Source organism: Plecotus auritus (genome assembly GCF_963455305.1).
Source record: "Plecotus auritus genome assembly, chromosome: 2".
Classification (NCBI taxonomy): domain Eukaryota; kingdom Metazoa; phylum Chordata; class Mammalia; order Chiroptera; family Vespertilionidae; genus Plecotus; species Plecotus auritus.
Window position 1 is genome coordinate 178,926,321 of NC_137771.1, and position 15,274 is coordinate 178,941,594.

The window sequence follows — 15,274 nt, forward strand, 5'->3', positions numbered from 1 at the left end:
TTTTCATGTTTGTCTCTTCCTCTAGAAAATTTACGCCTGTGGGGGCAAGACGTGAGGGTGAATGAGTACTGTACTTCATGGCCAGCAGCTGGCAAAATACTTGGCACATGGTAAATGCTCAGTGCATTTTTGCTTCATGACCAAAAATATGAATGAGAGAAGCAAAGACAGAAGTCATGGAGTTGAAAGCTCATGCAGTATGATAACAAGAAGATGACTATTCAAAATATAAGAAGTGAAATATGAGTGAGTTGTAGGATGGAGGAAGGAGTGAGAGTAAGGATATAAAAAGTTTAACGGAGATATAAGGTTAGAAAAGTTAGGAAAACTTTTGCACCAAAGATTAAGTTGGCATAAAATACATCATACTTATTTACAAAGTCTCATAAGAGCTCTTACCAGTCACTTTTAATGAACAAAACTAAAGGTATTTTAATGTTTAAGCAACTAATATTTACAAAATCCCTTCGACATGGCAGGCACTGTGATAGGGGCTGGGCATAGAGCAGGCATTAAATACAGAAATGGCCCTTATTGCCATGGAATTTCCCAGTCTAGTCCAATTCATTCAATTATTTAATCAATTCCTAAATGCAAAGTTCATTGGCTTAGCTTTGTGCTGTGTGCTTGGTATTCAAGGGAAAGAAAAGGAGAGGTCTCTAGTATAGAAGAGAGAAGTGCAATCATTATAGTAACAAAAATTAGAGGTAAGTTAAATGCTATCAAAATAGAAAGTGGATGACTCATTCAGCCTAATTAAGCCTCAATTGAAATTGATGTTGCTGGCCTGATCACCCCTAACTGCCTCTGCCTGCCTGATCACCCCTAACTGTCCTCTCCTGCTGGTTTGATCTTGCTCCCAACTGCCCTCCCCTGCAAGCTTGATCTCTCCCCCAACTTCCCTCCTCTGCTGGCCAATTTAGTTCTGATTGGTCGGTTTCTATGCTAGTCAGTGTCAAAAGCTCCACCTCCTAGGCAGCCATTGGCTCCTCACAGTTGACCCAGATGTGGTTCTGATTCGTCGGTTTCTATGCCAGTCAGCATCTCTGGACCTATCAACAGGGCCTGAACAGAAAGGCAGGGTTGATCAGCAGCCCTGGTGGAGGCCTGGAGAGAAATGGAGGCATGGCTTCTGACCAGGCCCGGAGCTAAAGAGAGAGGCAAGTGCTGATCAACAGATCAGACCCTGCTTCTCTCTTCAGGCCTCTCTCTGGGCCTGATTCGCAGCCTCCTCAGCAGTCAGTGCTGGGTCACCGTGCCTGCAGCCATAGCAGTCAGCGCTGGGTCGCCACGGCAACCCAGCACTGACTGCAGGACTGACTTCTGGTTGGTCGAGCCTCCCAGTTGCTGCAGATCCAGGGTTTTTATATATTAGGATATATGGAATTAAATGTGTATAGTTTGAAAGAATATATGGTACATATTTCTTTCCTACCAAAGATGAAAAATCATGATAGGGAAACTGTAGGGAAAGGAAAGAGATAAAGGAGCAACCAAACAGTTGAGATCAAACTGAAAGAAGCGCTTTGAAAATAAAGTCTATTATGCAGACCTTGGACTAACTTGTCTACAATATGTGCTGTGCCAGTAAAAGGCCAAGCCTGGCACTCAGTCAGAAATGTGCTTTTCTGGTGGCACTTTGTCAGAAAAAGCAAAGTTTCCCATTTTCTGAGAGAGATTTATAAACAGTATCTGACCAACTCTGATTAACTTTACACTGAAATTTAGAGGTGAAGGTAATATACCAATTTTAATGATTATACTAAGTATAAGAACAACCAGCTTTTCACAGACTGGTCTCCAGAATGATATCCATTCTCCTAAATATCAGTTAGGGTTTTCAGCAGTTGTTATAAATGTAATATTCAAAACACCTAATAAAATGGTTCCTCTGATCCTCAGTAAAAAAGAAAAAGTGGAGGGGGTAATTTCCTTTGTTTTTATAAGTATCTTGGTATGGAAAAATCAAATACTCAATTACAACAAAGAGGAAGATAAATAATCCAGTAATATGAAAGTTGGGATGGCTTGCTATAATTTAAAGTCCAGGTCTCTGAGTAAATGTAATAATAATAATAGTAGTAGTAGTAACAAAATTACACTTGTGTCTTTACTGCTATTTATTCCCATATTCCTACGTGAATAAACAGGCAACCTCCAATTTATACACATGTTGTTTCCAATTTATACATGTGGCTATTTGAAATTCAGTAAATGACAAACCATGGTGTGCTCTCCAGGCTTGTTACAAAACCTGGCCCTTCAACAAACATTTACTGAACATCAATTTAACTCACATGATTGTTGAATTAGAACGCTATGAATTCTGGGCCCTGAATGAGGAAGAGCCTGCCATGCAAATGAGAGGAGGAAAGACAGAAGACATGCCAAAGAGGAAAATGCAATCCTGCCCCATTTCCCTTGCAGTTCTGGAACAATTTTTTTTTTTTTTTTTTAATTTCTGTTCCTTCTAATCTGTTTGTCCAAGCCCCCTCTGATTTCCCAGGGCCCTCTGTCCATGGGTTTCCTTGTGTTCCACAGTTCAGCCTACAACCCAACCTGTATTCAAAGACTACCCCACCCTTCCAAGTGTCCTAAGCCTGAGAAGTGAAGACTAGACCACCCTCTCAGTGTCATTTCTGAAGAGTATAACCTTGAAACCAAACAGAACTGGCCTAAAATCCCAGATTCTCCACTATCAGCTAGATTTCTTTTGAGTAAGTGATATACCACAATGTAAAGTATGGACTCATACAAGGTTGAATCTTGGCTCCTAGCTCTGTGACCTTGGGCAAATCTCTCAGTTGCTCTATCTTAACTATAAAATGGAGAACACAAGATAACTTACCTCACGTTAAGAAAATTAAGTTAAGAATCCTGTGCTCAATACATGTTAGCTCTATTGTTTGCCTCTCTGAGACTTGGCTTCATAATATGTGAAAGGATGACATATACCTTGAAGGATGGTGATGAGTATTACACATAACATATTTTACAAGCAAAATGCAAGAACTGTTAGTTTCGTTTTCTGTCTTTCAATTTATCATTTTTAATCATTTGACTAAGAGGAAGAAAATTGCTGAAACAAATTAATGTGTCTTTTAATTCTTTCACAGTTATGTGTATTAGAAAAGGAGACTGTATTTACAATGTCGGGGCAGGGAATTCAGTTTATAACAATTGAAAGAGACTACCTTATGAGGACCAAGATACTTAGTGGATGCAGGGAATTTCTGTAGAAGGTAGAAAATAGAAAGCAACGTCATCATTGCTATTCAGTAATAAGAGAATCCAACTACCAAGAACTCTGATTTTGTACCCAATATAGCAGAACTCTTAGGATTAATGGTTTCAGTCAATTACCCAAGTATAGAGAAATAAAAGAGGTATGCCACAGATCAAGAACGACTTTTTATGGAACAGAAATGATGGCTGGTCACGTGTTTCTTCTTAGCCACCTGAACATTGTTCGTTATCTGTCATGGAGATGGTTTGACCACTATGACTTTTTTTTCTCAGTCTTCTTTCCAGGCTTTCTGTTTTCATTCACCCCATGAACATTCTCTCTAGATTTTGATCTTAGTCTTTAAGGGCTCCAATTATCATATAGACGCATCCAGTTCTCTGACTCCAACTTTGACTTTTCTTCTAAGCTCCAGATTCACACACATGTACCACTACCTACTGGCCACTGCCACCTAGATGTCTCACAGACACCTTTAACTCCATATGACATTGTCTAAATCTTTCACTTGCTCCCCAAACCTGCTCCTCCTCTGCTATTTCATACCTTGGTTAATATCACTGACATCCTTCCAACCAGCAAAAAGAAATCTGGAATCATTGAAAATACAGAGATAAGTATGGCATAACTTTGCCCTCAAGAAATAGTTAATTTCATAAAGTCGATGCATGTAAATTTCTCCCTGTTTTTAAAACAAACAAATTCTCTTTGGAACTTAGAATTCTGCTTTTCAATAAGAATGTAAATTCTTCTTATTTATAAACTTGTCAATTAAATTGTGAGATCCTTTGGTAAGAAAATAAAATTATTTTTTCAGACTTTTGAGTATTCAAAGTATAAAAATGTGAATAAAATTAGAGATAACAGACCTTGATAACTAGATGAACACATTTAAAAAAACTTGAAGATATACTTATTGATGTAAAGTCTTTATATATAAAAACCTAAGCGACTGAATGACTAAACGACCAAACGACCAGTTGACCGGTTGCTATGATGTGCACTGGCCACCAGGGGGCAGACGCTCAATGCAGGAGCTACCCCTTGGTGGCCAGTGAGCTCCCACAGCCAACCTCCTGCAGCTGGCCAACCTCCCGTCGCCGCCGGCCAACCTCCTGTGGTCCCTCCCCCCAGCCAGCCAGTCAACCTCCCGAGGTCCCTCCCCCCAGCTGGCTGGCCTCCCCTATTGGCCCCAATTGAGGGGGGGGGGCTGGCCGGCCAACCTCCCATGGCCCCTCCCCCCGCTGGCTGGCCCCTTCCCATTGGCCCCAATCACCGGCCAGGCCGAGGGACCCCAGCCATGCACAAATTCATGCACTGGGACTCTATTTGTTAATATTACCTTTAAATCATTTATTATGCTTTTTACAATGAAAAAATGACAAACATGGAGAAAATATACAATGATCCCCTGTACCCAAACCTAGTCTCAAAAGTATCAATTAAGACTATGTCTTATTTCATCTATACCCACTCACTGCAGCCCAAGATATTTTAAACCAAATCACAGATATTGCATAATTTCATTTGTAAATATTTCCATGTATCTTTAAATGACAAGACTCCTTTTTCCAGCATAACTATAGTGCTATTATCACAGTTTAAAACAATAATAATAATTCATTGATATCATTAATATTCTGTTCAGATTGCCCTGATTTTCTCATAACTTATTTTATAGTTTATTTGAACAAAGCATGATCTAAGATTCTTACACTGCAATTGGTCTTAAATATCTCTTGCTCATTTTCTTTGTTTCCTTCTTTCTCTCCCTCTCTTTTTCTTAGCTGTTTTATTATAAAATACAATACACAAAGACTTGAAACATGAGTTAATGAATTATTATAAAGCAAACACCATTCAGGTTCAGGAGTAGAATGTTGCCAGTTACTTTCCAAATGTCCTATGTCAATCCCAGCTCTTTTGCAACCTGATGAAGTAGCTACTACCTATATATTTTTGTAGTAAAATCACTTCCTTGTTTTCTTTTCTATATCATCTGTAGTACATCCTTAGACACTGTAGTCACATCCATTTTTAAATTTTTCTTATATGTTTCATTTAATCACTATGTTCCCACAACATGCTTTTGTTTTTTTCTTGCAGAATTTCTGTTGAATAACCCAAGGCATTTGGCATATAGTTTTCCACAGTCCAGATATTGCTGACTACAAACTCATGGTACAGATCAATATATTCTTCTATTCTCTATATTTCCAGCAAAATGGCAGCAGTATCCAAAATCTACTTGGCAGAATTATAATTGATACTGTTCTTTCATCAGAAGGAATATGCCTGGCTGCTACCCTTCTTGTGATGGTAGCTGTCATTGATGCTTAATGCTTAGATTTATTGTCACTGTGGTTTCAAACTGATGATATAGCTTTATAAAAACATACTTCTCTGCACCATTTCATAACTAAATGCACATTTCTTACAGGAAAGGTAGAATAAATACTTGACTTTTCTCCCTTATTTATTAGTTTTCAAGATAACAAATTGACATCCTATCATCATCCAAATGTAATCAACTAAACATTTTGGAATAGCATTAAGAACTTATGGATTTAAACTTAATTCTTGGGATTTCACACATTGTAATTAATATTCTTGCTAAAATTAAAATTGTTGCATTTTGGCCAATGGAAAACTTTTAAAGTTGCCTCCTAAGTAATTTCATTATTAATGACTTAATCATTTACAGACAGATGTTAAATTTTTCAACTATGATTATGGATTTGTCTATTTAGTCCTTTACTTCTATCAACTTTTGCTTTATGCATTTTGAAACACTGTCACTAGGCACACATACTTTTATTATTTTTATGCTTTCTTGATGAATTGTCCCTCTTATTATTCTGAAAATTCCCCTTTATCTCCAATAGTACTCATTGTTTTAAAGTCTACTTTATATGATTTTGGTAAATACATTTTACCCTTCTTATTTTTATTCATCATTTAACTTAGGTTTAAATTTTTTTTCTCCCTTCCACTTTCTGTTAATCTTAAGGCATTATCTAGTATATTCATTTGCTGTTATGTTCCTCTTAGTGTAGCTTTATTTCTAAAATGACTTTCTTCTAAGTTGTTCATGAGTTTTATAATTTCTGGACATTTATAATTCAAATTTATTTGTTATTCTTCTCATCTTGTACCATTTCTTAATTTTTGGCTCATTTTTTAAATAGTCCTTCTGGCATGCTTTTTTTCCTGCAGAATGTTATTCTGCTTCTTATTCTCCTTTTTCTTATAATTTTGAACTGGTTTGTTTGTTTTACAATCTGGCAGGATTTTCTAACTTCAGAGAGACTCCTCTTCAAAAGTATGGTCTTGAGATTTCCTGACTGTTCTGCTGCTACCATTCTTCTCTTCCCTTCCTCTCTACAGGGTGGGCAAAAGTAGGTGTACAGTTGTTTATATGAAAAATAATACAATAATTAGTAAGTAAGAATGCAAGAATAAACTCTGTGTTTCCCATACTCACAACTGTAAACTTACTTTTGCCCCTGCATTATCCTGATGTTGTCTACTTATGATTCCACCTACAGCCATTTCTCCTCACTGTGGTAGTTGTTTTGTGTTGGAAGCCACCCATTGTCTTCACTAGCAGAGAGGTGTGGACAAGGAACCCAGAAGGCTGGTCAACCTTGAATCTCTGAAAGGTCAGAGCCAACCACCCACTGTTTAGTTGAGACAAAAGGGAGCTGAAGCAACTTCCACCTTTTAGTCTTATGTAAATCCTTGCTGATTGGCTATTATTGGAATTGCCTGCCTAAGGGCTATGGGTGTATCCCAAAACTTGAATAAAAGGGATCACAAGGCCAGAGCAAAGCGGAGTCCTTCCTCTTGAGCTGGGCTCCCACCTGGCCCCCAATATTCCCAAATTAAATTTTCTAGTCTCTTTCATTTGTGGGCGGCCTCCTCCAGAGCCCGAACCCTGAACCTGAACCCTGAACCGTGTGGGATGTGGGGGGGACACTCACAGTTTTGCAGAGTTCCAAGGCATGAAAACAATTCTAAACCCTTCAGAAATTCCTACTATAGACACCTTGGACCCACCCTTCCCAATTTCAGCTGCTGTTCTTAAGTTGGCTCACCATGCTTTCCAGTGAGTATCCATTGGTTTTTGATCCCTCAAGTCTGCCCCTTACCACACTACTTCCACCTACTCCTTTTCCCTATAGACACTGATTTTACATAGGTCATGTTTGTGGCTTGACTCACTTGTTTTATTGAAAGTGATTCTTATGGATAACTTAATATTGAGTTTTGTTTTAAATGTTGTTCAGGAGATTAGCTTTGACTTATGTGGATATTTGAAGAGGTTAAAAATCTAGGAAGCTAGCCCAGCTGGCATGGCTCAGTGATTGAGCATCAACCTATGAACCAGGAGTTCACGGTTCAATTCCCAGTCAGGGCACATGCCCATGTTGCAGGCTCGACCCCTAGTAGGGGTGTGCAAGAGGCAGCAGATAAATGATTTTCTCTCATCATTGATGTTTTTATCTCTCTCTCTCCCTCTCCCTTCTTCTATGAAATCAATAAAAATGTATTTTTTAAAAAACAATAATGTAGCTGTTGTCACACATGCCACCTTCTAACACTGTCACTTTTTATTAAACACTTCCCAAATCCCTGAGATGTAGAAGAGACCACAGGTGAATTGTTTCTATAAATGAGGGCAAACATGAAATACATACAAGTAACAAAATACTGACTAGTTAAGGAGTTGAAATTCACCAGATGAATTAGCAGCTCCCGACTTCACTGAGCAGGTGGAAGTGGGCAACATTTCTCAAATTGTATTTCAGAGGAAGTTAATAGGACCAAGGTAGTTATAGTAGTCCAGTGAACATAATTTAAGGAATGCTGGGTTGAGGCAACGTGTCCTCTAGCACGTCCTTTAAAATGTTTTAAGGTGAGGAAGCAGTAAAAGATTGTATAAAGTCACTAAAGAATATATTAAAAATCTAATTAGAAAATTTCCAGTTTCTACATTAACTCAACAAATAATTGCCATTTAGAGAGGGTAAAGTGCCCTCGATGGCAGTTTGCTTACCATATACCAAGTGATGGCTGGTTTGACACTGGAAGGAAAATATCCATCTATATTTGGACAAGTGATCTTCTGAATACCATATTCTATATACAGTTTATGCACTGGGACTTTCATGGGAGAATTGAAGCAGCTATCTTTTTGGACAACTTCCAGAGGAAATGCAACTTTGCTGCAATATGTGGTATTCCTGAAAAGAAAAATATGCAATGAATGGGCAGACTCATTTGCATTTGTTTTAATGCAGTAAATACATTAAAGTAAGCTAAGTGAAGTAATTCTATATATTGAGACTTTATATGTGCAAGTTCATGTAAGAATTAAATATGTGTGGAGGTATTTCCTATATAAATTGACATCACAGAATAAAAACTAACACAGTTAATTACTATTGATATATTAAAATAGTTATACTTTTAGATATGTTCCTAAACATGTTATATGTGTTTATATGTACATATATGTTTGTATGTATATGTATATTTAATTTTACCCTTAAAACATTATTAATAATATTCTGTACTGGTAAGGCAAAGGTGTGTATACCATATTAACTCATGGCTGATAATCAAATAAACAACCTTTAGAAAATAAATGTTTCTAAAACTATTCTTAAAAAAGCCTTAGTTTTTGCCCTAGCAATGTTATTTCTGAAAAATTTTTCACATGGTAGAATTATGGAAAATGGTTATAGAGAGAGCACATGATCAAAAATGTCCATCCAGTGCTATATCAGCAAAGAAAACATTGGTATAAATAGAAAAATCTTCTTTTTTGAAAAGTGCAATGAAATTATGGTAATACCATTCAAAGCTCTTTTACATATCTATAAAAAAAATCAAGCATGAAGAAAAAAAGTAACAAACACACAAAGCTTAGGACTCTTCTTATCCCATCACCTCACATTTCACAAAGAGGTCTTATATGTGACCCTCTGTGCACCCCAAATTAGGTCTCTAATTCTCCATGCATGCCAGACATTTCCTTGTGTTCATTTTAAGTTCCTTTTATTTTATCATAGTTCAAACAAGGGTATGGCCATGAATATTTTCTTACAGTCTCTAGTACGGTGTCTAAACTTTCAATAGATGCTGAATAAATATTTGTTAAAATGAATGAGATAGAGCCCTAGCCATTTTGGTTCAGTGGATAGAGCATCAGCTAGTGGACTGAAGGGTCCCAGGTTCCATTCAGGTCAAAAGCCCAGGTTGTGGGCTCTATCCCCAGTAGGGGGAGTGCAGGAGACAGCTGATCAGTGATTCTCTCTCATCACTGATGTTTCTATCTCTCTCTCCCTCTCTCTCTCTTCCTCTCTGAAATCAATAAAAAATATATTTTAAAAAATGAATGAGTTAGATATAAAACTTGTGTGTACATACAGGAAAGCAATAATGAAGCATTAATAATAAAAATAACTGATTTTTTTAAGGTGATGACTAAATGGGTGCACACTTTTAATAATTTATATTTAAGGTTTCAAACACATATCAGATCCTCAATGACTCATGAATTAAGTCTAAATACAATGGAAGGTGTGGAGGTATTCATTCCCCTCACCAAGATGGGAGGAAATATTGTTTAAAGATAACTTGTAACATAGGCAATAAGGTGGAAAGGGAGAGTGGCAGGCATGATCTCTATCAACAAATAACAAAATGTCTACAGATAAAAGTATTCTATGGGTGGAAGTTATAAAAGGTAAAGTTTAGCTTAATTAGATACATTTTCTGATTTTTTTTTAAAAAGGTGATGAACAGTGATTGGGCTGACTTTTCTAGCTCCAAAAGTCAGATCTGGATGTCATCTTAATAAGGTATTAAAGAAAGAATAGGAGATGGAAGATGGCAGCCAATGGGATGGCAGGCTGCAAGATACTGTGTGAGTGAGAGAGTGAAAGGAGAATGTGTGGATGTGCAGGGAGTGTCTGTATTTGTGAGTGAGGAATAGCTATATTCCACAGGACTGTTGGGGACTGAGGGACCAGGCTCCCCTGGCTGGGCAGCCTCTTTACTGCTGAAATCTCTCTGGAAATGGCCAACTCTGCCACAGACACTGTGACATCTTGAAGGGGAGAACAGCTGTGATTGGAAGTCCAGACTTACCTTCAACTGGGGAGACTTCAGATACCTTCCAGGACCCTACAACCATAATGCAAAGGGACCAGCTGCCTCAGCTGCAAACCCACGAAAACTGAGACTCCAGCCTCCCCAGCCATGGTGACTAAATGTTTTTCCAGGGTGGAGATAAAGTGGTGCTGAATACAGACAGGCCCTGAAAATTCCCACAGAAAAGATAGAAGGAACAGCTGAATGAAATAAAATCCACCTGGAATTGGCAAATTAAACACAGCTGGTGAGGCAATCCGTGGATGGAGAAAGGTCAGAGATCACCAAGAGAGAGTCAAAACAGGAGAGAGCTACATAACCAGACACCCTGAGAGGAGTGAACATGTGGAGACAAAGAAACAGCCCCCATAGGAAGGAAAAGCAGGAATCACCGGAAAAGGAAGTAAAAGAAATGGAGGAAAGCAATATGTCAGAGAAAAAATTCAGAGCAATAGTCATAAGGCACTGAAAAGGTTGGAAGACAAATTCAACAATATGTGTAAGAATCAAGAGGAATTGAAGGAGAACCAAGAAGAAATGAAAAATGACATCATTGCAATAAAGAACACAATAGAAAGCATCAAGAGTAGACTAGAAGAAGCAGAGAACCACATGTCTTGAGCTAGAAGACAAGGTAGGAAAAAATAGCCAAGCACAACAGCAACTGGAAAAACAAAACAACAACAACAACAAAAAACTTGAAAAACAGGAGGAGAGCCTAAGGGAACTTTGGGACAAAACAAAATGAAACAACATCCGCATAATAGGGGTACCAGAAGGAGAGGAAACTGGGCAAGAAATAGAAAATCTGTTGAAGAAATAGTGACAGAAAACTTCCCTGATATTGGGAAGAAGAAAAAATGCACACAAGTCCAAGAAGCTCAGAGAGTCCCGAACAAGATGAATCCAAAAAGATCAACAACAAGACACATTATAATTAAATTGACAAACACCAACAACAAAGTAAGAATCTTAAAGGCTGCCAGAGAGAGACAGAAGGTTACCTATAAGTGATCTCCCATTAGACTATCAACTGATTTCTCAACCGAAACACATCAGGCAAGAAGGGAATAGAATGAAATACACAAAGTTATGTAAAACAGGGGTCTGAATCCAAGAATACTGTACCCAGAAAGGCTATCAATCAAAGTGGAGGGTGAAATTAGGAGCTTCACAGACAATAAAGGACTAAGGGAGTTTATTACCACCAAACAAGCAATGCAAGAAATGCTAAAGTGACTTCTATAAAGAGAAGAAATAGAAAGGGAAGAAGGAAAACAGACATAAAAAATAAAAATGGCGACAAACAATTACCTACCAATAACAACCTTAAATGTAAATGGACTAAATGCCCCAATGAAAATACATAGGGTAGCTGAGTGGATAAGAAATCATGACCCATATACTAGTATCTGCTGTCTACAGGAGACACACCTCAGAACAAAGGACTCACACAGACTGATGGTAAAGGGATGGAAAAGGGTTTTCCAGGTATATGGAAATGAAAAAAAAAAAAAAAGCTGGGGTAGCAATACTTATATCTGACAAATTAGACCTCAAAGTGAAGGCCATAACAGAAGATAAGGAAGGCCACTTCATAATACTAAAGGGAGCAATTCAACAAGAAGATATAACTCTTGTAAACATATACGCACCCAATATAGGAACACTCAAAACACAGAAAAAAACTTCTGGAGGATATCAAGAGAGAGAGTGACAGCAAGACAGTCATAGTAGGGGACTTTAATGCACCTCTAACACCACTGGATAAATCATCTAAACAAAAAAATCATCAAAGAAACATCAATCCTAAATGACTCACCAGATTAGATGGAATTAATTGACATCTTCAGAAAATTTCAACCCAAAGCCACAGAATATATATTCTTCTCAAGTGCACATGGGTCATTTTCAAAGATAGACCACAAATAGGGACACAGGCAAAGTCTCTTCAAATTCAAGAAGATAGAAATCATATCAAGCATCTTCTCAGATCACAATGGCATAAAATTAGAAATCAACTACAATAAAAACAATCCAAAAAAATCAAACACATGGAGACTAAACAGCATGCTATTAAACAATGACTGGGTTACCAGAGAGATCAAAGAAGAAATAAAAAACATCATGGCAAAAAACGACAATGAAAACAAAACAATCCAAAAATCTATGGGACACAGTGAAAGCAGTCTTGGAAGGGAAGTTCAAAGCTCTACAGGCCTACCTCTAAAAACAAGAAAAAATTGTAATAAATTATCTAACCCTACAGCTCAAAGAGTTAGAAAGAGAGCAACAAGAAAAGCCCAGTGTAAGCAGAAAGAAGGAAATAATAAAGATCAGAGTGGAAATAAATGATATAGAGACAAAAAAAAAAAAAATCAAGCAAACCAAGAGCTGGTTCTTTGGAAGGATAAACAAGATTGATGATCGTCTAGCCAGACTCACCAAGAAGCAAAGAGAGAGGACACAAATAAACAAAATCAGAAATTAAAGAGGTGAAGTAACAACTGATCCCACAAAAATACAAAGGATTATGAAAAAATACTATGAACAACTCTATTCAACAAAACAGACAATCTAGATCCGTGGTCAGCAAACTGCGGCTCGCGAGCCAAATGCGACTCTTTGGCCCCTTGAGTGTGGCTCTTCCACAAAATACCATGGCCTGGGTGAGTCTATTTTGAAGAAGTTGAATTAGAAGAAGTTTAAGTTTTAAAAATTTGGCTCTCAAAAGAAATTTTAATCGTTGTACTGTTGATATTTGGCTCTGTTTACTAATGAGTTTGCCGACCACTGACCTAGATGAAATGGACATATTCTTAGAAAAATACAAGCTCCCAAAACTCAATCAGGAAGAATAAAAAAAAAAACCTGAATAGGCTGATAACTACTGAAGAAATTGAAGAAGTGATAAAAAAATCTTCCAGCAAACAAAAGCCCTGGTCTGGACAGCTTTACAGGGGCATTCTACCAAGCATTCAAAGAAAAACTAAAAGCTATCCTCCTCAGACTATTCCAAAAAATTCAAGAGGAAGGCACACTTCCAAGCTCTTTCTATGAAGCCAGCATTACCCTAATTCCAAAACCAGATAAAGACACCACAAAAAAGAGAACTAAAGGCCAATATCCTTGATAAACATAGATTCTAAATTCCTCAACAAAATTCTAGGAAATAGGATCCAGCACTCCATTAGAAAGATCATACACTATGATTAAGTTGGATTTATTCCGGGGATGCCAGGATGGTACAATATCTGCAAATCAATAAATGTGATACATCACATAAACAAATTGAGAGACAAAAATCACATAATCATATCAATCAATGCAGAAAAAGCATTTGACAAAATCCAACACCTTTTCTTGATAAAAACTATCAGCAAAATGGATAGAAGGATCATACCTCAACATAATAGAAGCCTTATTTGACAAACCTACAGCCAACATCATACTCAATTGGCAAAAACTAAACTCATTTCCCCTGAGAACTGGAACAAGACAAGGATGCCCACTTTCACCACTCCTGTTCGATATAGTACTGGAAGTGCTAAACATAGAGATCAGATAAGAAGAAGAAATAAAAGGTATCTAAATTGGAAAAGAAGAAGTAAAACTGTCCTTATTTGCAGATGACATGATACTATACATAGAAAACCCCAAAGACTCCATCAAAAAACTACTAGACCTAATAAATGAATTTGGCAATGTAGCAGGCTACAAAATTAACACCCAGAAATCTATGGCCTTTTTATACACCAATAACAATCTCACAGAAATAGAAATGAAAAAAAAAAAAATTTCATTTACAATTGCACCAAAAAAATTAAAATACCTAGGAATAAACTTAATTAAGGAGGTAAAAGACCTGTATTTGGAAAACTACAGGACATTGAAAAAAGAGATAGAGGAAGACTAAACAAATGGAAGAACATACATGTTCATGGATTGGTAGAATCAACATCATTAAAATGTCCACAGTACCCAAGCAATCTACAGATTCAATGCACTTCCCATTAAAATACCAACAGCATATTTCAAAGATGTGGAACAAACTGTCCAAAAATTTTTCTGGAATAAAAAAAGACCCCAAATAACCACAGCAATCCTGAAAAAGAAGAACAAAATTGGAGGGATCACAATACCAGATATCAAGCTATATTACCAAGCCACGGTTCTCTAAACTGCCTGGTACTGGCACAAGAACAGACATCTAGACCAATGGAAGAGAACAGAGAACCCAGAAATCGACCCAAGCCATTATGCTCAATTAATATTTGACAAAGGAGGCAAGAGCATACAATGGAGTCAAGATAGCCTCTTCAACAAATGGTGCTGGGAAATTTGGTTAGATACATCCAAAAAAAAAATGAAACTACATCACCAACTTACACCATACACAAAAACATACTCAAAATGGCTAAAGGACTTAAATGTAAGATGGGAAACCATAAAAATCCTACAAGACTCCATAGGCAGCAAAATAGCAGACCTATGTCATAGCAATATCTTTATCAACACAACTAAGGAGAAAATAAACAAAATTAGGACTACATCAAAATAAAAAGCTTCTGCACAGCAAAAGAAACCATCAACAAAATAAGAAAGCCCACTGCATGGGAGAACATATTTGCCAATGATATCTCTGATAAGGTTTTAATCTCCAAAATTTACAGGAAACTCATACAACTTAACAAAAGGAAGATAAACAATCCAATCAAAATTGGGCAACAGACCTAAATAGACACTTTCGAAAGAGGACATATGAGACATATGAAAATATGCTCAAAGTCACTACTCATCCGAGAGATGCAAATCAAAACGACAATGCAGTACCATCTCACACCTGTCAGAATGGCTATCATCAACAAA

General features: G+C 37.2%; 1 protein-coding gene across 1 annotated transcript in view; it reads right to left on the reverse strand.

Moving 5' to 3' along the window:
- Positions 1-15,274, reverse strand: part of IL1RAP (interleukin 1 receptor accessory protein) — a gene marked incomplete at its 5' end in the record, with an annotated part of 99,192 nt that overhangs the window by 36,762 nt on the left and 47,156 nt on the right. Inside the window, one exon of the mRNA XM_080654696.1 lies at positions 8,304-8,490. Coding sequence (XP_080510822.1) covers positions 8,304-8,490 — 187 coding nt within the window. The remainder of the gene's footprint in view (positions 1-8,303; positions 8,491-15,274) is intronic.